Source organism: Piliocolobus tephrosceles, chromosome 1 (genome assembly GCF_002776525.5).
Source record: "Piliocolobus tephrosceles isolate RC106 chromosome 1, ASM277652v3, whole genome shotgun sequence".
In the NCBI taxonomy this organism is placed as follows: Eukaryota; Metazoa; Chordata; class Mammalia; order Primates; family Cercopithecidae; genus Piliocolobus; species Piliocolobus tephrosceles.
This window is the reverse complement of record NC_045434.1, coordinates 59,824,835-59,848,744: the sequence shown is the minus strand read 5'-3', so window position 1 is coordinate 59,848,744 and position 23,910 is coordinate 59,824,835. Positions and strand designations below refer to the sequence as shown.

Below are 23,910 nucleotides of genomic sequence, written 5' to 3'. Positions count from 1 at the left end.
AGAGGGGAGGTGAAGCCTGAGAAGTCCACTGAGGCCCTGCTCCTCTCACTCCGGCACTGGGCCAGCAGGCCTGATGACCCACAGAGGGTCCCTGAATTGTGGTATTCTAAGTTGCAGGTTTAAGAGATGAGCAAACCCATACAGGATTTTTCCAACACAAAGGGGCCCCCTGCCCTTCAAGGCACTCCCCAAGCCCTCCGGCCATGCCCTAACCTGATTTCCTCATTGATGGCATCCAGCTGCTCCTGCAGCATCATGGCCAGGGTCTGGGCATCTGAGTGGCCGCTGGGGGAGACAACGTCCGCAGAGCCCACCAGACCCCCTGGCTCATCCTCATCTGCGTCGGAGATCTCAGGGTCACTGTCAAAGGCAGGGGTGGCTGCCGGGGCCAGCATCCCAGGCAATGGAGAAGTCTCCCAGTCCTTAGCAAAGGAGGAGGGTAAAGGAGTCGTAATAAGACACCCAGATAACTGCAGAGCAGGACCCTCCCTACCTCTACCCAGCAGCACTGGCATCTCCTGGGAGCTTGTTGGAAATGCAGAATCTCTGGCCATACCACCAGACCTACCGATTCAACTTCTGCATTTTAACAAGACCCCTGGGTAGTTTTTTGTTTTCTGTTTTTGTTTGTCTGTTTCTTGAGATGGAGTCTTGCTCTATCACCCAGGCTGGAGTGCAGTTTTGCGATCTCGATCTCGGCTCACTGCAACCTCCGCCTCCCGGGTTCAAGCAATTCTCCTGCCTCAAACTCCTGAGTAGCTGGGATTATAGGCACATGCCACCATGCTAGCACGCCCAGCTAATTTTTTATGTTTTAGTAGAGATGGAGTTTCACCATGTTGCGCAAGTTGGTCACGAACTCCTGAGCTCAGGCAATCTGCCCACCTCGGCCTCCCAAAGTGCTGGGATTACAGGCGTGAGCCACCACGCCCGGCTGACCCCTGGGTGATTTGTTTGCACATTATATTCTAAGAAATACTGCTCTGTTAAGAAGAGAGTCCAGAGACAGACTGCTTTGGTTTGAATCTCAGCTCCACCAAATACTAGTTGTGCAACCACAGGAAAATTGTTTAACCTCTCTGTACCTCAGTTTCTTCATTTGTAAAATGGGGATGGTAAGGTACTTACCTCATAGATAGCTGTGAGGATCAAATGAGGAAAATACATGTAAAGCCCTTAGCACAGTGCCTGGCACAAAGCAAGCACTATATAAAAGCTATCACTTTCCATTCACACACGCTCAAAGGCTGACTACACCCAGGGAGCCAGAAAGGCCAAGCAGGCCTGACTAGACATTCTACAGAGTTTCAGCTCATCACAGGACAGTCCGGCCAACCCCGAGAGGTGGCAGCTTCTCTGAAATCATCCTACAAACCTATCCAGCGGGCAAAGGCCCAGAAGAGGGAAAGGCAGAGAACTGGGCTGGGAGAGCCAGAAGAGCAGAGAAGGAAGAAAGGGGGCCAGGGACAGAAAGGTACTCTAACACCCATCCTCTATGACCCAATCCTCCTAACTCCACCTCAAGGCTCCTGCAGCCTCTCAGCTCCTGGACAGCTGCTATGTTCTTATAAACAGAAAGAGTAAAGAAGTCAGGGGAGAAAGAAAAAGAGGCGCCTTCAGATTGTGACTTCCCCATCAGACTAGGAGCTTCTTAAGAGCAGAATGAATCTTCTCCTGAGACTAGGAGTTCCCTCTTTCTCCATCTATATCTTCTAATGCCCCAGTGCTCTAAATGATATTTAGAGGACCTGGACTCAGGACAGAACATGACAAATAATTACACTTTCCCAAAAGATCGAACTCGGCATTTTTCTGCCCCATATCTTTCCTCATTCTCCCCTAATCTCCCTAGGCAGACTCAGACAGCATGAACGCACAGCTGCTTCTCGGAAAACTCCAGGTGCCATCCCAAGGGCCAGTTAACCTGTCATCCCTCCCTCATCTCCCCCATGAACCACAGCTTTTGTTCCAGAAAGTTTGCCAATTCCATCTTACCCATGAAGCACCCCCCGGCTCCCCACGCCCGACCACCAAATACACACGCCTGCGCGCCCAGGCACACGCACACACACTTCAGTGGGGCCTCAGGGACTGTTGGCTGCCTGCCAGTCCCCACCTCTTGCCCACCAGGAGGCCAAGGCAAGGGGGGGGCACAGCTGTTGCAGCTGACGATGGCCTCAACCCCAGGCCTGCAGCTGTCGTTGACACAGGGGAGGGAAGGGGAAGGATTTGCCCCACACACCAGCCGTCTGCGTAACTGGAGCCAGGCACGCGGCCGAATTGACCCCAAACTCCCTGAGGAGATCCTTCCACCCCCTCACCTTGGCAGACTCTTCCCTCAATGCCGAGTAGCGGCGATGCACGCCTGGGGGTGCGTGTGTGGTTGTGCCCAGGGAGAACCGCACGTCTGCTGCACTGCCCATGTGCGACCTTGAGCGGTGATGGGGGAGAGAAAAGACAGGCCCTGAAGACTGAGAGCCCCAGCTCACACCCAGTGGGCCCAAAAAGTCAAGGGATCTTCAGCTCAGAGAAGAGACGTCTTAGCAGGACACGGAGCTGTCATAAATGCCTGAAGGGCTGCTGTGTAAGCAAGAGAGTAGACATGTGCCCCGGTGCTCCAGGGGTCAGACTGAGCAGGGGGAGAAAGTTCCAGAGAGTGGCTTTCCATCTGGCATAAGAAAGATCTTCTAATGGCAAGGGTTGGCTTATGATGCAACTGGTGGCTTTTAAAAAGTTGAGCTCCCCATCAAAGAGGTATTCAAGCAGAGGCTCTCTGGCCATCTGAAACACATGGCACAGGAGGGCTCCAGGCACTGGGAGAGGTTGGAAGGGATGATGTCTACAGGTCCTTTTCACTCTGAGGGTGTTTGTTTTTTGGTCTTCTACCCAGCACTTTTCCTTGGGTCTCCCCATAATCTGGACCGAGTCCCTGGTTAAAATTCAAGCCAGGCATACCCTTATGCCTAGGAAGCTTTAGGAGGCCCTGCCACTGTCAGAAACACAAGCTAGAAAAAATGCTTTGACTGCCCCAAGAGTCTATTCCAACCCTGAGCTTTTAGAACCCAAGCAACAATCCCCTGGAATATCTGAAAGCCTCCCCAGTGATATTTCTTCCCTGTGCCTTTCTACTTGGAACCCTTGAGGGAATCCAGAATGAAGGGACACATTGTCTATACAGACCATATGAGGTCGCTGGATAGAGAGGGAAGCTCCTGCATATTTCCCTTTTCTCCCTGCAACTCAGCCCCAATTCCATGATGTATCCAATGATTCTCTAGTCGAACCCAAGCATTCCCAACCATTAAAAAAAAAAGCCAAGCAGTGGCAAATGGCTTGGTGTACTGTTGGCCATATTTTACTAATTGAGGGGTTGTCTCTTCTGGTCAGGATGGGAGAAGTAGGAGAAATCCCAACTACTGTTACCTGTCTCCATCCTCTGCTTCTCTTCATACCCAGATACAATAATTCCTCGTGAACGTGGAGGTGGTACTTAAAGGCTCTCCCACCCCAGACACCCGCGGGCTTCTCTTCTTCAAGCTCAACATCCCCTTCTCTATTTCAAGCACTGCCCCTCCACACATCCATATGCATATTTCCATTAACCTTTCTTCACGGTAGTTCATCCCATTTCCCTGATAGAGCAAGCACATGATCAAAGGGAACGGCAAGGGTTCTGATCTAAGAGACTTTGGTTTGGAGAGAAAACAGCCAAGAGCCATGAACCTTGAGTGGCACCATCCACTTCAGTCTCCTCTGTCTTCACTCCACCTCTCTGGCCTGGGTATTGAGGACAGGCTCGAGGTCTGAGTTCAATACCCATTGCTCCACAAAATGTGGGGAAAAATCCAGAGGTTCCCTAAACATGGGCCTAATTCAAGCATTCAAGCATTAGGAGGTAAGCTCCATCTCTTACAATGGTTTCAAGAAAAGGGATGCCAAGACCGTAGGATCGTCATGGCATCTCAACTTCCAGTAAGGAAGTTTCTGATGCTTCATTCCAATCTCTCCTGCTGCCTTTCTGTCTGCTGCCTGAACTTGGGTGGTCCTTGACTCTCAAGAGAACTGGAATGAGTGGCTCTCCCTACCAGTGGGCCTGTGGGACAGGGCTAAGCAAGGGATGTGCAGGCCTCTCTCAGGGGTGTGCCCTCTGTCAAGGAAGCAGAAACCATGGCCTATGTCCTACCACAGCGGGGACAGAGCACTGACTGTCTGATGACTCACCTCTCAGCAGCCCTCGGAGGACAGGTGTTCCCTCCCAAACTGCCCAAGTAAGCTGGGTGACTTTGACCAAGTTCTCTGAGCCTCAGTGTCCCACCCTGAACAGGAGGAGGACCCTGAGGTCCTGGGCAGTCTTTTGTTGGAAGGAAGTCTCCTTCCGTAGGGTCCGTCAGGACCCCATCCTGGCATGCCCAGCCTCCAGCGCTGCAGTACCTGGAGTGCACGCCATCCACAAACGGCCCCCCTCGGCCCTTCAGCTGGTCCACCTCTTGGCGCAGCTTCTCAATCTCTTCAGACAGGCGGCCCTGTACCAGCAGACCCGGGGTGGGGGTGGGGGCCAGGGAGGGGCAGAGAGGGAGGGTGGGAGTCAGAGAGGGACAAAGAGGACAGCAGAGTTGGGGAGATGCTGAAGAATGTATTGCAAAGTCCAAAGCCAGGGGCCCCAAGCCAGGCCCACAGACGACACCAAAAGAGAAGAGGTCCAACCGGAGAGTGAGTGGAAGGATGGGCAGAGGGGCAGGGCCAGGAGGGCGTCTGTCTGGGGAGGGCTCTGCTAGTCTAGGCCTCCTGACGCCTCACTAATGCACAAACGCACAGCAGATGAGGCTGGGCAGCAAGAGGGCCCCAGCGCCCTCTCAGACCTCACAGACACTGCCAAGGCCAGGACGGAGGCAAATCCTCCCAGAATCACCAGGCTCTGGCTGCACCAGGGTTTGAAGCTCCCTCCAAATCCTGGGGTGGAGCCCCTCACTGGGCCCTGCCTCTCTGCTGTCCACCTCTGCCCTACGCTTCTGGCCTCAGTTTCTTCTTTACCTGTGGGCAGTGATGCACCTACTACGATGGGCTCTAATAAGAAATCACGGAATAACGCATGTAGTGCACTAACATATGCACTAACACTGCCGGGTATCAGAGCAGCAGCGTTAAAAGCAGGGTGTCCTTTCCTCCCTGCAACCCGGCCCTCCCAGGCTGGGCAGGGCTGGCCTCAGCCGGGTACCTTGTGGTGGTGCTGCTCCTCAATCTGCCGCTGGGAGCTCTCCAACTCCTGGATCAACGTGTTCTGGGGGAGAGCAGCCGTGAGCCAGGCCCCTGCCTTCCTCTCCCAATCCAGACCTGAGCCTCCAGGTGTGCAGTCTCAGTCCCTCCTCTCCAGGCTGGCTACCCACCCCAGTGAGATACCGCCTGCGCCCATCGCAGTCCCGCCCCCCCCCCCCCCCCCCGCCCCGCCACACCCAGCACTAACTTCTCACATCCCAACCCTGCCCCTCCAGCCACTTTCTCCCACGACGCTCTTCCGATCTGTATGTGTCCGGATTATTGCGTGCGATCGGACTCGCTGAGCAGCCGGTCCACTGTGTCCGACAGCCGCTTGTTGTGGTCCTCGTTCATCTTTTCCCGCTGGCGCACCTGCACAGCCACCTGCCTCGCACCAGGCCACCCTCCTAGGGAGGACCACCCTCTCCCACTGGGGTTTGACTCCCTCTCCTGTCCTCTTCTCATCCTCTGGCAGCACTTCTCTCCTCTCTCCTGACCACCTCCCCCTCACCTGCCAGCCTCCTCCCACTCTCTATGACTGTGTCCCTGGCCAGGCCCTTCCTCCATGCCCCTTCCACAGACCGCCCTGGGAGCCTGTCCTGGGGGAAGAAGGGGACCTGAGGGCCCAGCCGGGTGCCCTCACCCGTGCCAGCTCCTGGTTCTTCTCTTCCAGCTGTCCCTCCAGCTGCCGCAGGTGCTCCTCAATGTTGCCATGCCGTTCTTCAGCCTAGGGGCAGGGATGGGTTGGTGCAGCCCGCAGATCTCTGTTCCTCCTGCTCAGGCCCCATATCCCCTGCACCCTGGTGCCAGGGTGGCCCTGGGGATCATGGCCCCCAGTATCAATGAAGTTCAGCCTCCACTTATCAACTTGGAGCAGGACCACCATCCCCATTGCCTTTCTTCCCAGGTACTTCAATACCTGCCAGGTCTCCCCTGCCTCCTCCTCGCTCAGGCCTAGCCCTAAAACATCCTGGAGCTAGCAGTTCAAGAGACTGTAAATAATCCCCATGCTTCCAGAAAAAGCTCCACTTGAAAGCATGAGCTACCATAAACCTCTATGCCTCCAGATGGATAGAACCACACTGAAGAGCATGGACTCGTGCCATACTGCCTGGGTTCAAATCCTGGCTCCCTCTTACCATCTGTGTGACCTTGGGCAAGTTACCAAACCTCTATGTGCCTTCGTTTCCACAACTGTAAAATGTGGGTAATAATAGCACCCAAGCCCACTGGACCATCACAAAGACTAAATGAAATAATCCAAGGCGAACACTGAGAACATAGTAAGCACTCAACAAATGTTAGCCTCGCATGGTTACAGCTCTGCTGTTAAACCAGCCCAGGTGTAGTAGTCTCCCTTTCCAGTCATGGGTGTCCAGAGATGGAGACCCTACTGTCTCTGCTGGCAAGATATTCTAGAGAGCCACATCTCTTACAGTCAGGAAATCCTTCTTTAAACTCCTCCTGCGATGACTCACTTGACTATATTAATCATTTCAGCCCAGGCCTTCATGTCAGCTTTGGGAGATACTAAAGCTGACTGCTAAGCAGCCCACACATAACATCCTCTGCTGTTGGGTTGAAATCTCAACCCAATCCTTCATTCATCGAGGCTGGAAAGACCTCCGAGACCATCCCGTCTAACTCCACCATAGTGATAAGGACACTGAGGCCCAGTTAAGGGAGGGGATGATTTTTCCCAGGTCGCAGAGACAGTCAGTGGCAGAAGCAGTCTTGGTCCTGGGTCTGCTGGGACACAGCCAGGCTGCAGGTTCCATCCTCGAAGCAGCTGAGCTGCACACTGGCTGGCCAGCCTCTCTCCCTTCTGAGCACTGTGTCTGGTGCTTCCTAAACACCGGTTTCCTTCTCGCCACAGGTTCGAAGATCCCATATGAGGCTAACCAGCTGAAAACACTCCTAAATTATTTTGATTAACCCCTGCATGTCTACATCCATGCATTTACCTGGTTCTTCCGGAACCTATTATGTTTTCAGTCAGCACACCTCTCAGGAATTACTACTTCATAAAGTATCCATTAAATAAAATTATATTCTCTTTTCTTCATCCTAAAACTGCAGGCTTCAAACAACCAGGGGCAGTCCCTAGATCTAGAAGCTTCAATGTGGCAATGAAAGATGTACTCAACCTAACTCTCACCCCTTTCCCCTTCAGGGATATATATACCATATCTCTTCTAGGGTTTCATCCTTCCAGAGATGAAATTCCTAATCTTTCTACTCCAGCCCCAAGTGAAAGAAAGTATTCACCACAACAGTGTAGAGGATTTAAAAAAAAAAAAACACTTTGCATCAACATAGTTTCTTCTCCTTCAAGTACTTTTATACCCCTTCTTATGAGATTGTCACATCCCTGCAGGGTGATGAGGACAGGGATTACTCTTCAAACTGACAGGCACAAGGCAGTGTGCTCCCTGGAATCGCACGGTGGGAAGCAATTTTCTGGCTCCTGGCCCAGTGCGCCTCCTGCGCACTCCCTTCCCTGCCTGGCTCCCTGAGAGCTCAGAACATGGAGGACAGAGGCAGATCCCAGGCCCCTGGCCCACTTGCCTTGGTGAGGGCTGCAATTCTCTGGGCCAGCTCAGCCTCCACCTCTGGCAGCGTCTCTGCCTTGCGCATCATCTGCTGCAGCTTCTGCTCTGCCACCTCCAGCAGCTCCTGCAGGTGTCGGGCCTTCTCCTCACACTAGCAATGTGGGGGCGGTGAAGTGATTCAAAAGGGAGCTCTGAAGCCCCCACCCCCACCCCAGCCTCAGCAGAGAGCAGAGGACAGATCAGAAGCAGCAAGGGACAATCTTGGTTGTTGGCTGCCCGAGATGCCTGACTTCCCCTTTCAAAGGGTGACCTGCAGGACCCCAGGGGCTCCTCAGCTACCACCAGTAGGTTCACGAGGACACCTCCAGGGCTAAGTACAATGCCTATGCCCACCACACCCCGAGGAGGTACCTGGCGGTGCAGGGACTCCTTGTTGGCCAACTCATTCTCCAGCTTGTCATTGAGGTCATGGATGGATGTTGCCTCACGCTGAGCAGCCAGGTAGCGCTTCTCCAGTGTAGTAATCCGCTCTTCCATGTCCTCCTTCTGGGCCAGAGCCTGGGAGAAGAGGGGAAGAGACGGATGGTCACCAGCCTTTCCTTGCCCCTGTCTATGTCTCCCCACCCACACCTGGTTGACTGGAACCCATTAAGGGGCATGAGCTACACTGCCCTGTCAGTTTCTGGCCTTGGCCCACCCTTTCCATGACTGCCCCCCACAATGGAGCAAGGCAAGTAGGCAGGTGTTCAGTCTCAAGCCCCAGAGCCCTTGCCTGGCTCTCCCTCCACACCCTCCACAATAAGGTCATGGAGCAGGCTTGCGCCCTCACACACCTCCCGGAGGTCCCGCTGATGCTTGCTGCTCAGCTCCTCCGACTTGATGAGGTCCCGGCGGGCCGTGCCCAGGTCCTCCTCCAGTTCAGTCACGGTTGCTGTCAGGGTGACCAGTCGCTCCCGGGCCTGGCTCAACTCAAAGTTCTGCTTCTCCAGGAGCTCCTGCAGCTCCTCCACCCGGCCCGCATCCTCCTCCAGGGATAGGGACAGAGAGCCCTGTGAGTCACAGGAGCATCCCACCCACCCCACTCCCCTATCCCAGGGGATGGGAGGAGGAACAGCACACCTAGAGCAGGTCACAGCTCTGCCCGCAACATCACAGCACTCCCCTGGCTACAACTGCCTCCCTCTGGCCCCCAGGAGGTCACTCCTGACAATGACCAAACACCTTGCTATCCTGTGTCTCTCTTGAAAAACAAGTTTCTAGTTTTATCTGTTATGCCAGCCTCTTGTAACCCAAAAAAGGGGCATGACTGGGGAAACAAAGGCTTAGAGAGAGAAGGAATCTTGCCTGATGCTGCCACACAAGTCAGATGTCACACAAAAATACTAACACAAGTCACACAAATCTACTAACAATTCAAGTAGATTCAAGCGTACAATGTGCCCAGCATGTGTTAGCACTAAAAAAAAAAAAAATCTACAGATTTCATTCTAAACGGGGTAGGGAGAAGAAGAAAGGAGAAGGGGAAATATTGGAGAAAGCCTCAAATTTAACTCAAGCAGTTGGTCTACCGAACTAAGGCAGGGCCGGGCCTCCAACCTCCCACCTTGGGGAACACATGATCCCGGCTACACAGTTCCCCATAACCTACCTTCCACAGGCGTTTGGGCCCCAGCTCCACAGTCCCCTCCTCTTCTGCCGCTCCATCCAGCACCCCTGCCCCCTGCTGCAGGGCAGACACCTGTACGGCACAGGTCCCACGGCAATGAGTCAAAGAGAAGAGAACCTCCCATACATTCCAGACCCTTCCAAAGCCCCTGATTTAGTTAAAAATTGTCTCCTATAAAGAGGTGCTGAGCCTAGCCTTGCCTAGCAGCTTCCAGCCATGGCAGGGAGAAATCCGACGAGAAACAGAATAGGGCACAGGGGTGAACTAGCCTGGACTTCCAGGAGCTGCAGACAGAGAGTGAGCAGGCAGCTTACCTGCTGGTGGGCACCTGCCAGCTGCTCCTCCAAGGTGGTGACTCGCTCCAGCGCTGCCCGGAGCCGCTCTCGCACCTGCTCGAGGTAAGGGGAGATGGAGGAAGAAAGGGGGACCCCACTTGAGTCAGGCTGGAAGAGCCTGGGCTTGGTCTACCATCACTGAGCACAAGGGCAGTGAAGGGCCTACTAAGAAGCACATTTGCAGGAGGGAGCCTAAAAGGAGGACCTTGAAGTTAAGACAATGTTTGGAGGGAGCCAGTATTCCCTAAATATCAGCTGCGGAAATCTCAGAGAAGGGATACATGGGAGGCTCCAGGGCAGCCTGGCTGGATGTGGGGGCTGGCAGGCAGGTGGGCACCTTCTCATCCAGGGCCTTGTGGTGCTCAAACAGTGACTTGAGGGCCTTCAGCACCTCCACCTCACTGGAGACCCCCGAAGGTGACTGGGCCTGGCGCTTCACCACAGTCATCCGCAGTGACCGTTCATGGCGGGACACCAGGCACTCCAGATGTTCCAGAAGCAGCTGGCAGGGAACAAGCGAGGGTGAGAGGGAGGGCTGTAAGCATGTGCCCCAGGAGCTACAAGCAGGGTACACATGGTCCTCAAGCAGACATGAGTACAGCCATCCCACTGTGAAAACACTGGAATATTTCCAAACGGGCACAGAGCTGCTGCCCCAGCTGATACTACCCAAGCTGGCTGCCCCGGCCTCTCCCCAGCACCCTGAGCTTTCTGTGAACCAGCAACTACAGGTGAAGAGCCCAGCACTGGTGGTTAAATGATGTAATTCTCACCCCAGGATGGGAGACAGGAGGAGGGAAGGGTGGGGCTTGAGCTAGGACTGTGCCTGGCCCCACCCTTGCCTGCTCTCTTGGTCAAGGTGTTCACAACACACCCTCACACATGCATACACACACACATGCACGCACGCGCACGCACACACACACACACACACAAACAAGGTCATCCCCACTTACCCGTGTGTTATTCCGTTCTGCTTTCAACTCTGATATCTCTTCCTCCCGCTCTAGAAGCTGTTCCCGACACATGCTCAGCTCCCGGGTTAAGGTGGCAAATTCCTGAAAACCCCCAAGGCCCCTCAGTGCTTGGGGATTCACCCCCAAGCAGTGTCCTGCACGCGCAAGTCAGCGATGGGATCCTCTCACCCATCCCTTACTTCCACTACCTCCCCCACAAAATCCCAATCCATCCACACTGCAGGTCAGTAAACCTGTAGCTAGCATGTGCTTCTCCAGAGGGGTCCACATCTCTGGGTCCTCCATTCATTCCATGTGTTAGAATCCAAGGGAACAGAGTTGTACACAAGAGTGAGAAAGTCACTAAGTCTGCTCTGCAGACCCTTCCCCATCCAGCTACCAATATGACCAGATCACATCCTCCCTCCCACTTGGCATTTCCATTTCTCCAGGAATTCAATGACATTTCTTTTAGAAACTGATGGAGGGGAGTTTCATTTCTGGTTTGGTGGAGTAAAGTCCAAACAGAAACTGATGGATATGAAAGAGGGAAGAGAAGGCCTGGCACAGTGGCTCATACCTGTAATCCCAACACTTTGGGAGGCTGAGCCAGGCAGATCACCTGAGGTCAGGAGTTGGAGACCAGCCTGGCCAACATGGTGAAACCCTGTCTCAGCTAAAAATACAAAAATTGGCCAGGCGAGAGGCTGAGGCAGGAGAATCACTTAAACCCGGGAAGCGGAGGTTGCAGTGAGCACCACTGCACTCCAGCCTGGGCGACAGGGTGAGCCTCCATCTCAAACAAACAAACAAACAAATCAATCAATCAATAAATAAAAGAGGGAAGAGAAAGAGGTTTTGAAGATAATGTCTGCATGAGTGCCCCAGAGAGCTCTTCCAGTCCTATCCCAGGGCTTTGCAAATTGCAAATAGTGGGTGAAATAAGCAGATCAAAGGACCTACCTACATAGGAGCAAGAGAGCATGCAGACCTGCCCAGTCAGGCTTTCTAGGAGCCCTGCTCAGCCAAGCAAGGGCTATGTCCCAGCGCCCAATGCCAAGGCACTTGCCCTGACTTTACCAAATATCTGTGTACCAAGTATCACTTCTAGAGGGATCCATTTCCACACTGTCGGTCCACCCTCCCACATCAGGACAAGCAGACTGGGGTGACAGACTGCTCCCACATTCCAGGCTCATCATATCCTGTTTAGCTAAACATCACCTCCTTGCAGGGAGGTTTTCAAATGAGTGGCCCAAACTCTGTGGATGTCCGAGGTCAAAGAGCAATGCAACAGGCCTCACTCCTGTCCTAACCTGAAGCCTCCCTCACACACCAAGCATTCATGACCAAAGGAAGAACTCCCAATCCCCTCTCATCACTCCAGACAGGGCAAAAGGGGCTAGAAGGGTTGTGGGAGGGGACAAGGGACAAGAGATGCCAGAGCATGAGAAACCATGAGCCTCTGACATTATTACTCGATTACTGCCTTTCTATCAGGGCCATGGCCAAAAGTGGTCAAGGTCAAGCATCTCACACTCCAGAAGCCCAGGCCTGATGCTGCCTCATCCCTCAGCTTATGCACAAACACAGTCACACTTTCACAGGCACACGCACTCAAGTACACATGCTTGTACCCAGAAACAGGGCTTGACAGCCTGCCACCTAGCCCTACACCATGATGCCACCACCAAAAGGCTGGTGCTACCCCCTCTCCTGGCTTCAAGCTCAGCAGCTGTCTTATCTCCCCCACCACAGGATATCTGTACCCTCCCTCCCACCTCTAACCTATCTGACACACTGCTATCTACAAATCTCCCAAAGCACAATGCTGTCTACAAACACAGGAGACAGGGTTTCCTTTGTCACCCAGGCTGGAGTGCAGTGGCTCAATTTCAACTCACTGCAGCCTGGGCTCAGGTGATCCTCCCACCTCAGCCTCATGAGTAGCTGGGACCACAGGCATTTGCCACCATGCCCAGCTAATTTTTGGTTTTCTTGTAGAGATGAGGTTTTGTCACATTGTCCAGGCTGGTCTTGAACTCCTGACCTCAAGCAATCTAACTACCTCAGCCTCCCAAAGTGCTGGGATTACAAAGTGCACCCAGCCTACAAATACAAACTTCTTATCCTGGTTTTCAAACTTCTCTCTCATGTCATTTCCATATTCCCTAAGACCCAGTCAACCTGGATCACCTGCTGTTTCTTTCTTTTTTTTTTTTTTTTTTTTTTTTTAGACAGAGTCTTGCTTTGTCCCCCAGGCTGGGGTGCGGTGGGGCATCCTCGGCCCCCTGCAAGCCCCCCCCCCCCGGTTCATGCCATTCTCCTGCCTCAGCCTCCTGAGTAGCTGGGACTACAGGCACCTGCCACTAGGCCCGGCTAATTTTTTTTTTTTTTTTTTTCTTAGTAGAGATGCAGTTTCACTGTGTTAGCCAGGATGGTCTCGGATCTCCTGACATTGTGATGTGCCCGCCTCGGACTCCCAAAGTGCTGGGATTCCAGGTGTGAGCCACCACGCCCAGCCTCACCTGCTGTTTCTAACACCAGTGTGCCTTCCTAATATCATACCTTGGCTCAGTGGACTCCCTCCCCCAGAAAACCTCTGTCACCACCCAATGAAATTGTAATCATCCTTCAAGCCCATCTCAAAGGATAAAGCCTTGCTGGGAACTGTCCAGACTCCCCATGGGGAGGCTCTCTCCCTCTCCAGAAAGCCATTTGGAGGAGTGGTCAAGAACACCAACTTGGGAGCCCATCATTCAACCACAAATATTTGTGAGCACCTATCATGTACCAGGTCCTGTGCGAGTCACTGGGGATATAGTGACAAGAAAGACACAACCCCTGCCCTCATGAAGCTTCAGTGCAGGAAGTCGAGTAGGCCTGGGATCAAATCTCAGCTCTGCCCCTGTTAGCTGTATGACCTTGAACAAGTTACCTAACCTCTCTGAGCCACATTCTCTGATCTGAAGACAGAGGTAACAGTCCTCCCTCCAGGTGCTGGTATGAGAGTCAAATGAGCCAATGTATAGAAAGCACTTAGCCCCAGCCCATCAAAGGCAGCTATTTTTATCACTGATACTGTGCTTCATAACCCTTTTAGGCCTCTCTTATCTTCCTCTGCATTCTCTCCGGTCACATGGGTTACATGTCTCCTTCCTAGTCTGCGAGCTCCTTGGGGGCAGGAACTAGTTCATTCACTCTAGGGCAGGTTCAGAGCCTCGTGCACAGTGAAAGAGGAGGGCCTCACTTGCCCACCTGGCTGCTTCACCAGGGTTCCATATTCTTGTCCACTAAGCATCACTTCTGCATAGGAAACTCACCCACCCAGGCCCAGCCCTAGTTCTCTTCCCACACACTGGGAAGGGCCTGGCACTGAGGCTTGAGCTCTTCGGCTCCTCAGGGCTGCCTCCCCAACCCCAGCAGCATCCCCACTGGGTCAGGGTAGGCTATGCCATGTGTCCAGAGCCGGCTTTCAATACCCATCTCTCTGCTCATACGAGGGGTGAAGAGGGCCGGATGCTCCCAGTCACTGTGGCACTGTCTCACAGACACACAACCCCCAGCCCTCTCTGGGCCTGGTTATTAGGCAGAATTCACAGCTTCTTTGACAAGCAGCAGCTAAACACCCCAAGAACCAAATCATCCAGGCTCCCACTCCCTCCTGCATCCCCAGAGCATGTGCCATGCCCAGAATATCTACCAAGTGGGTGATAAGCAGGCATCAGAAGGGAGCTCCCAGGCCAATGCAGTGAAGGAGAAATAGGTGCGGTGGTTAGAAACTTGGCCTCTCCAGGCGCTTAGCCCCAGGATCAGTTCCCACCTCCACCACACACTACCTGGATGGCCACGTACAACTTACTCATCTCCCCGAGCTTTAGTTCCATGATTTGTACAATAGGACGATGATAGCACCAACTTCAGGGTTGTAAGAATTTAGTGGGAGAATCCTTACAAAGTGCTTGGTCCACAGAAAGGACACAGTACACAGGACTACAGGACAGCTAGTGGCTGTGCCGTTGAGGAGTGTGACACAGGATGTCGAGACATCCGGCTGCTAGACTCAGCTCTGCCCATCATCTTTCATGTGATGTCTCTTGCTTTTTGCATCTATGCAGTAACGGAGATGGATGAGATTATCTCTAAGGCTTCTCCCGTCTCTACTGTCTGTGATTCCCCACCCGCCACCTCCAAGAACAGGGCCCTGGAGAGAAGTAGGCAGGGAGGAGGTTTCTTTCCAGTCTAGGGTGCCACCTACTGGCCGCCTGGGCTCACTGCAGCTGGCTCCTATGGTTGCGTTTTTCTACCCACATCAAATTCCATCCATTTCTCCAGGAGAAACCAACTCCAGACTGAGGAGCTTGGAAGTGACAGGGAAAGAATTCAAGTAGAGAGAGGAAGGAGAGTAAATGCTCGGTTAATTCCAATTGTTGATATGCAAATAGACGCATATGAGCTGAGGGCCCAGTGGATCTAGCAGGGCTAGGGGAGGGAAAGGGGTTAAGAGAGACGCAGGCCTTAGGGCCTTACCTGGGGGAGGGCAGAGTTAAGGTGGCGCTGGAGCTGGTCCCGCTCATGTAGGGCATCCTGGAGCCGGCTCTGCGTGGCCGCCAAGGTCTCCTGACTCTCCCGAAGAGACTCCAGCAACTTCTCCCGCTCGTCCAGCATGTTCACCATCAGCTGCTCGAAGTTGGCGTCGGCATCGGCGCCATGAGGGGGCCCCAGGGGGTCCCCCTCATTGATTGTGGGCATCACCTCACACATGGTGGGGGAGGACAGGGCCTTCTCAGCGTCGGGGACAAGGAGGGACTCACAGGGTTGGCACCTCCAGGGGAACCCAGTGCATGGGTCTCAGAGTGGGCAGTGCCAGGCGAGTGGACAGGTGGGCAGGGGCTTCTCCCATAGCATCAGTTGCTTTTGCTCTGAAAGGGGCCTGGGGTCTGGAGTGCCCCTGTGGAACCGAGCCAGAAGGCCTGGCTTAACTTCTCAGGGCTGGGGCTGGGTGCCCTGTGTCCCCAGACATGCAGACAGCAGCCGAATGTGGCCATGACAGGCAGGGAGAGCAGGGCTGGAAGATGGCCCTTCTCTTAGACTGAGCGCCTGGGGCTGGCAGAGTCCCAGCTGGATCTAGCGACACCCATCGTTTCTGGAGGGCAGTGTGTCTGTGGGAAAAGAGACTGCTGTGAGTACCAACTGGGTGGAGAAGGGCATCGGGGAGGGGGTGGAGCAGAGGAGACAGGACCTGAACTAGAAAGTGGAGGAGAGGGAGGTGCTGGCTCATGCCCCTTCTCCCGGCTTACTCACTCTGATGGCACCTCCTTAGTTCTCCCAAGGAATGCACATGCCTACTGCCCAGCCTCTGCCTCCCCCTGCTCTCCACAGCTGTCAGAAGTGCAGCCGCAGTGGCAGTGGTTCCCCTACCCACGTGGTTCACTGGCCAAATATAGAAATGATTCAGTCAGTGGCAGGGGAGCAGCCGGCAGGATGCCCAGAGTCCTCCTGAGACCTGGGGGTGGGAGGGGAGGAAATAGGGTCTCTGTGCCACCCCCAACCTTTTCCCCATCACTTAAGTCAACCAAGCAAATGCAGATGGGTAGAAAGGACTCTTAGTGGGAGTGGCTGTGAGTCCTAAAGGCTGGACCTCTTGGGGTCATAGGAAACAGGGGCAGAGTAGTTCCTGCTCTGGACACTGGCACAACATGGCTAAGGGTTTGGAGAGGCACAGACTGGGTACTGGGGCAGGCAGAGAGCCCTGACCTGCTACATTGCCCATAATTCAGGGAGGAGGCTCTGGCTCAAGTCATTCCCCGCTTCCAAAACCTGCCAAGAAGGACAGCACACAGGCCTGGCAGACAGCAGGCTTGGATTCTGAGTTCACAGCCTCCTACCTCTGCATCGGAACAGGGACTGAATGATGGAAAGGAACCCAGGGGTGATGTAGAGGTGCGGGGTGCCACTCTCCTAGGGTGGGGCTACAGTGTGGCCCCTATCATGGCTGAGATTCTGCTCTCTTGGTGTCATTACCCATTGCTGACACTGCAGAAGCCACCAGCGAGGTCAGCTAGCATGTGCACAGCCTGGCTCTGCTGATATGCTGAGCCTGGCACAGGGGCCCAATGGTCAGAGCAACAGAAGCCAGCGATGAAGTAAGGCGAAAGTAACGAGAAAGGCCGCATGCAGCTGGGAACTTCTCTGCCTACAATCAGATTCCAACCTCCCTGTCCACATTAGAAAGCTACTACCTGAGTCGTTTTTCAGGGAGGACTGTCTTCAGAGGCCCCAGTAGAAGGAGAGAAGGGGTGTGAAGCCCCCAGCACAGCAATGGGCACACTGGAGGTGGCCCAAAAATGACATTTTCCCTCCTTTCCTTCTATCTTATGGGAGACACAAGGAAAGCCTTCTGTCCACCCTCAGGGTGAGAATAACAGGCAGACCAGGAGGGTCAGGGTGGACAGGAAGCATCAGGATCCAGTGTGAGGTGAGAGGTCAGACACTGCACAGGCCTGTGGCAGGACTGAACCCAGCAGGGGAACGGCTGGCCTCTCCTACCTGGACCCCCTCCCCAGAGTACTAATGCTCTAGGCAGAAATAGGGGAAAGGAAGAGGGAAACTGGGGAGCAACACAGGGTCTAGATCCAAGGAAAGTTAGTGCACCAGCTTGAAAATTCAGAGCTCACACTCGCAGCCCTTCCCAGGGGGGCTCAGAAGTGCAAGCAGGCATGTGGGCATGCACACACACATGCACTGAGACAGAAACACGGAGACCTAGAACAGATACACACGTGGCCACAAACACACTCCCATGCATAGAAACTGGACACAAACTCTGGTCAAGGGGATCCTTCCCCAAGCCAGATAGCCACTGTGGAGGGCAGGGTCCCAGAAGGCTACAGAAGTAAAAAGTAGAAGCTTGATCTGCCCCCTCGTTTCCCCAATACTGCTGCTCCCAGGGCAGCCTACTCGCACCTCCCTGCCCCTCAGAGCAGCTGTTGAGTGGAGAGGAGGGGCTGCTGCCCCAGTCTGTCCAGAGCTGCTGTCTCCCTGAGGCTGATAACAGCCGTTCCCCCAATTCTCCCACCCACCATGCCCAGGCCCCTCCACCCTGAATGCTCCAGCCCTGAGACTGAAAGGCCATATGGCCCCAGCCTACCTCCCCAAGTTCATCCACATCCAGGCACACTGCCCCCCCCCATCTTCCCCCTCTCCACACACACCAGGATGCCATGAGAGGCCAAAAGAGAAGACTAGGCTGGTGAAGTGGCCCCTTGTGGCAAAGACTAACTTTGGAGAAGACTGTAGAGTGCCAGGAAGGAGTTTAGGTACCCCAGGAATGACCCCAGCCCAGCAGATCCCCAGGCAGCCTGCAGCGTAGCATAAAGGAAGAAGCCCAGAGCAGGGACTCAGGAGACTAGGGTATAGTCCTGCCACAGACCAGCTGGGTGACCTCAGGCTTGTTACCACCTACTGAGGCTTTGGCTATAAGACAAAACCCACAACCCTGGTTTTGCCTACCTTAGAGGGATGAGATCATGGCTGGGCAGTAAATGAAGAGTAGAAAGCACCCTGTGATTGCATGGAAGTGTGAATTACCTTAGTGCTGGCAGCCTGTGGGTGGAGTTTTTAAAGCTTCTTAAAGGAAAGGGGCTGGAGAAGTTCTCAGGAAGGCAGAACAGAACCTCAGGCTGCCCACTGTGAGGTACTGGCTATCTGGTCCAACCTGGCCTCCTCAAATCCTCCTGGTCATTTTAGCAACTGAGAGGCTGGCTTTGGTTGCTTCTCTTCTCACTAGCCCTTTCCTGGCCTCTCTCTAAACCAGGTGCCAGGGAGCAACTTCACCTCCCCTGGCCAAACGGCATCATGTAGAGCTGGTCTGGAGATAGCCCAGAGAGGACTGCCAGGCAGATGCCCCTGAGATAACTGTCCAAGACCTCCTGCCCCTGTCCTGTCTGCTGCACAGGCACAGTGAGCAGAAGGGGGCCCCAGGACAGCCATGTGGGGCATCTGGCTCCTTCCGGCTCCTTCTGGCTCCAGGGCCATCTTTAAATAGCGCAATTATCATCCCGGCCTAACAGAAGCCTCCTCAACTCCTGCACAATTTCTAAGTAACACTCACAGGTCCTGATTCAGAGGCGAAAGCTGCCAGTCCCCAAAGCAAGCATTTGCAAGGGGCTTTGCCGGGGAGGAGTGTGGGCAGGCTGTGAAACAGCAGAAGAGGGCTCAAGAGTGAGTGGGTGTGAGTGTGCGTGTGGGGAGTGGGGGATTGGATAAAAAGTAGGCCTTGGGCCTTTAGAAACACAGAAGAGGCAACTTGGGGGCCTCTTTGGCATCCCAAAAGTCACCCCCACCTTTCCCTAACACACAGGAGGGATGGGCACTTGGGTCTGTTGCTCTAGCTGGCCCCACACACAGGCCTGGCTCCCTCCTGCCTACCAGATGGCAGGCCCGGCCACGGAGAGAGCTGGACAAGGGCAAGGCTGCCAGCCCCTGCGGAGACCACAGCCCAGGGCAAGGCTGCTAGGAGTGTCTGAGGGGCTATTCAGCTCAGCAAAAATGGAGCCTCCAGGTGGCAGCTACCAGGGAAAAGGGGAGGGTCAGACACCCGTCTGACTGGAGGTCGGGGGAGGATCTGAGGAAATGGGGAGGGCGGGGGTCTTCCAGAAAAATAACAGTCGCCAAAGCTGCTATGAGTCACTCACATTTACCATGTGCCCAGCACTGTGCTTCCAAGTGGTATGAATTATTTTAATCCTCATAATTATTTGCAAGGAAGATGTAATTTTTCTTCCCATTTCACAGAAGTGAGAACTGAGATGCAATGTCATGTAACCAAGTCTACGCAGCTAGTGAAATGAAGAACCAGGATTCAATTCGTCTGTCTCATGCCAAAGGGTAGAAGAAGGAGGAAGAAGACAGAGGGTAAAGACAACCCTTCAGACTGCATGTCTCCTCCAACACACCTTCCCCACCCTCATCAGGGTGATGGCAGCTGGAGGACAGCTCCCCTCGGCCTTCCCTGTCCCTCTCCTCCTCCAGCCTGGGGGAAGGCCTCTGCAGAGCGGCCAAGATGGTCATGAGGCCATGGGTGACTGAAAGGCGCCCCTGGAAGGCCCCGTCCTCCATGCACCCAAATCTCTGCTCCCAGCCCCTAGCTGGTTCCACACCAAGTTGTAGGCAGCTTCCCTGAGTTCCCCCCCACTGCCCCCCACTCCCATAGGCACTGCAGAAACAGATACTCTTGGGAGCCCTCACCCTTGGGACTCTCAGACATTCTCCCCGCCGTGGGCCTGCAGCCCAGCTGCCCATGCCTCAGGCTGCCCAGAAGCTTTTCCTTCTTCCCTGTCCAGCTCTGCGCCCCCAGAAGTCTGGCCCTCATTCATCCTCTCCTCCAGAAATCCAGCCCCACCTCCTCACCTGCTGCTCCCTAGCCCCTCCCTAGCCCTGTTCACTGAGGCCTGTTCCCAGGGCCCACCTATAGCTCCTGTTCATCCAGCTCCTCACTGGCCTGCCTCTCATCTCCCTTTCCATGTTGGTCTAATGAGCTTAGATCACCCTGCTAAGCTCATCTCAAACACCACTTCCTCCATGGAGTCTCTTCTGATCCCTCCAATGTGTGAGATCTGCCTTCCGTTGAGCCAGCGCTGCCCTCTAGTTATACCTCTGTTCGTGGGACTTCTCTTACTTTACATCATCTCATCTGTAGACCCATCCCTGAGTACACTAACACAGGGCCCTAACACACATGGAACTGAACAGACCTGTGCTGATGGTCATTCCAGGGCAGTCCATCCCTGACTGACTTCAAAGAAGGGGAACTCCAAAACAGGACTGACATGGCCACCTTCTAGGTTCAAGTGATTCTCCTGCCTCAGCCTCCTGAGTAGCTGTGATTACAGGCGCCCGCCACCACATCTGGCTAATTTGTTTTTTGTTTGTTTGTTTTTGTATTTTTAGTAGAGATGGCATTTCACCATTTTGGCCAGGCTGGTCTTGAACTCCTGACCTCAGCTCTCCGCCCACCTCGGCCTCCCAAAGTGCTAGTATTACAGGCGTGAGCCACCACACTCGGTCTGAAAATTAAACCTTCTTGAGAGCAAGATGGGGGCTGCTTCTGTCTTGAAAGGCAGACTCCAGAGCAGCTGATGATTCCGAAGGATGTCATGCCCACTGACCATGCAGGTGACCCTGGGAAGATCCTGAATCTCTCTGAGCTTCCATTCCCCATATCCTCTGTGAATGGGGATGATAACAGTACCCACCTCAGACAGCTAGGACACAGGATGTCTAGAGTTAGCCTACACAAAGTGCTGAAATCAGCACCCAGCAACACTCCGTAAGTATTAATGAACTCTCAGCACCCTAGCCTCCCAGAGCGCCTCAAGTCTGGGCCCAATGAACAACAATAAGAAAATTAAACATGTATTCTGGCTACAGGAAGCCATTCCCAGCGAAAAAACTCTCGGAAGAGCCCTACTTAAGAGTTTCCACTGCTAGCCACAGATCACTTCAAAAGCATCCAGTTCTCTGGGCCCCTGACACGACTAGTAGTGAGACTTTACCTCTCTGTGCTTCACGTTCCCAAGTCTGGAAAATGAACATTGTAACACACAATACACTCTAGTGCTCTCACAGGTTGTCATGAGGCTCAAAGAGGTAACAGACATGAAACCGTTCTGAGAAGTATAAAATGCTGCCCAAGCACAGGTTAGCACCAGCTTCTGAATACACTCAGCCTCCTAATGCCAGGCTCATTCAGGGGACATGGAAGGAAGCATCTGTTCAGACAGGCTCCCCTGGGCCCGAGTCTGTGAAGCCCAGCTCTCCAGCTACTCCCCAGGAGTTAGATATGGGCCACTTCTTCCCAAGACATGGCCTATCACTTGAGTGAGCACAGAACTTACTGTCCAAACCAGGACCCTCTTGGTTTAGAGGGTCATAGTTTAGACAGTAAACCACTGTTAACAATCACACCAGAACACAGGTTTCACCTGGCCATATGGTCACCCTTGCCATTGCCACCCTAGGAGGACTAATGTCAAAATTAATGGGGAAGGCCGGGCATGGTGGCTCATGCCTCTAGTCCCAGCACTTTGGGAGGATGAGGTGGGAGATTGCTTGAGCCCAGGAGTTCAAGACCAGCCTAGGCAACGTGGTGAGACATCCTCTCTACAAAAAAAAAAAAAAAATTAGCTGGGCACAGCGGCATGCATCTGTAGTCCCAGCTACTCAGGAGGCTGAAGTGGGAGGATCACTTAAGCCTAGGAGATGGAGGCTGCAGTAAGCCAAGATCACACTGCTTACACCAGCCTGGGTGACAGAGTAAGACCCTATTTCAAAAACAACAACAACAAAAAAAAAAAAAAAACAGCGGGGAAGGGAGAACTACAAGCCTCTGAGCTCCCACCCACAAATAGTTCCTCTTCTGAAATACCCAAAATTATAGACATCACACCTACCTCTTTAACTTAAGACTGGGGTTTGCAAGCTAAGCTTTATTACAAAGTACCTTTAGGGGCAGTCCAGGGCCAAACGGAGGGTGAAGAGGTGTGACAAATTCAAAAGGCTCTAAGTTCCCTTTTCTTACTTTAATCCCATTAACTCCAAATCTGTCCGTTTTATGGGACATCTGATTAAGGTTTCAATAGTATAAAAGGATTCCAAGTCCATGAAGAGGTTAGAAAATCCCTAGTTTAAATATTGTCTACAGAAGGCCCCTGCTAAAAAAAAAAAAAATTCTCAGAAAGGCTGTACATCAGTGCAACAATGACAACCCTGGGAATGCTACACAAGTAACACCAGGAGCCAACCAACTATTTTCCACACTCCAAATGTCTAATAGAGATCATCATATAGTTACCAAGCCAAAATACGAGTCTGCACCACCAAACACAGACACAGCCTTTGCTAAACTTACATCATTAAGTACATTCCCAGAGAAAACTCTAGGCATCTTCTGCTAATCAGAGCCATTAATCAACACAAATGTCCTCAAATAATGTTTGCAGAAGAAGAAACAAAGTAATAAGCATAGCAAATTTGGAGAATAAAAATATTTCAAAACTAGGGATCCATGTGGGACAAATATTAAACACGGTCCTCAAAGTCACTGCATTCGTAGAACAACCCATCAGATTAGGGAGCCATCACAGAGCAGAGAAGAGGACGGTCCAGAGTGCTAATAGGCACCAGCTGTAAAAAGTCCAGAGTACAGAACTGCAGGGAGGAATGTAGGCATCATACAAAATGTGCATTTGTATGTGGTCACAGAAGTGGAGGGCAGTATGAAAAGAGAATGGGGGGGGTGTCATGTATCTTCATGCAACAGAATGTGTGTGTCATCGTGAGAACACATGGTACATATGTGTGGCCATGAAAACGGAAGAGAAGCCAGCACAGTAGTAGTTCATACCTCGGGCATAAGCCCTAGGCGCAATAGCACTTTGGAAGGCCAAGCCAGGGAGATTGCTTAAGCTCAGGACTTTGAAACCAGCCTGGGCAACATGGCAAAACCCCACCTCTACTGAAAATACAAAAACTAGCTGGGCATGGTGGCATGCACCTGTATTCCCAGCTAATAGGGAGGCTGAGGTGGGAGGATCACTTGAACACAGGAGGTTGAGGTTGCAGTGAGCCATGATCATGCCACTGCACTCCAGTGTGGGCAATAGGGAGAGAGAGGGGGAAAGGGACAGAGAGAGTGTGTATGTTGTGTGTATGTCTGTGTATAAAGTTATGGTCATAAGTATGGTGTCCTGAGAGCATAAGCATGAGAGCAAGTATGTGTATAGACTCATGACAATATGTAGATGTGTGTGATCATAAGTACATCAGGGCTCATGACTGCATATAATTGTGGTCATGAGAACACACGTGTGGGTACACAGCCATGACAGTAAATGTGTATGTTCATATATGCACAAGCATCTGGGATTCATAACATCACACATGCCCACAGGAGCACATGGGGGCTGTGAGAGCTTGTGCCAGTATGCATGTGTGATCGTGAAAGTGTATTGGTGGTCATGAGACAGTGTAAGTCCATGTGTGGCCTTGAACCTGTGTGAGAAGGTATGAGCGAGAGAGGAGGGAGGGATGGGGTGATACTGAAAGAATGAAAGCTCCACTAGCTCCAGGTGCTCTGTCCCAAAGTG

At 53.1% G+C, this 23,910-nt stretch overlaps 1 protein-coding gene across 1 annotated transcript in view; it reads right to left on the bottom strand.

Annotated features, from left to right (window-relative positions):
* PPFIA4 (PTPRF interacting protein alpha 4) overlaps nt 1-23,910 on the bottom strand; it is a 52,453-nt gene that overhangs the window by 24,426 nt on the left and 4,117 nt on the right. Inside the window, 14 exon segments of the mRNA XM_026456678.1 lie at nt 214-422; nt 2,322-2,430; nt 4,432-4,523; nt 5,216-5,278; nt 5,491-5,625; nt 5,897-5,980; nt 7,822-7,956; nt 8,217-8,363; nt 8,639-8,830; nt 9,454-9,543; nt 9,786-9,860; nt 10,144-10,308; nt 10,763-10,864; nt 15,293-15,924. Of these exon segments, the coding sequence (XP_026312463.1) occupies nt 214-422; nt 2,322-2,430; nt 4,432-4,523; nt 5,216-5,278; nt 5,491-5,625; nt 5,897-5,980; nt 7,822-7,956; nt 8,217-8,363; nt 8,639-8,830; nt 9,454-9,543; nt 9,786-9,860; nt 10,144-10,308; nt 10,763-10,864; nt 15,293-15,526 (1,832 nt within the window). The 5' untranslated portion in view covers nt 15,527-15,924.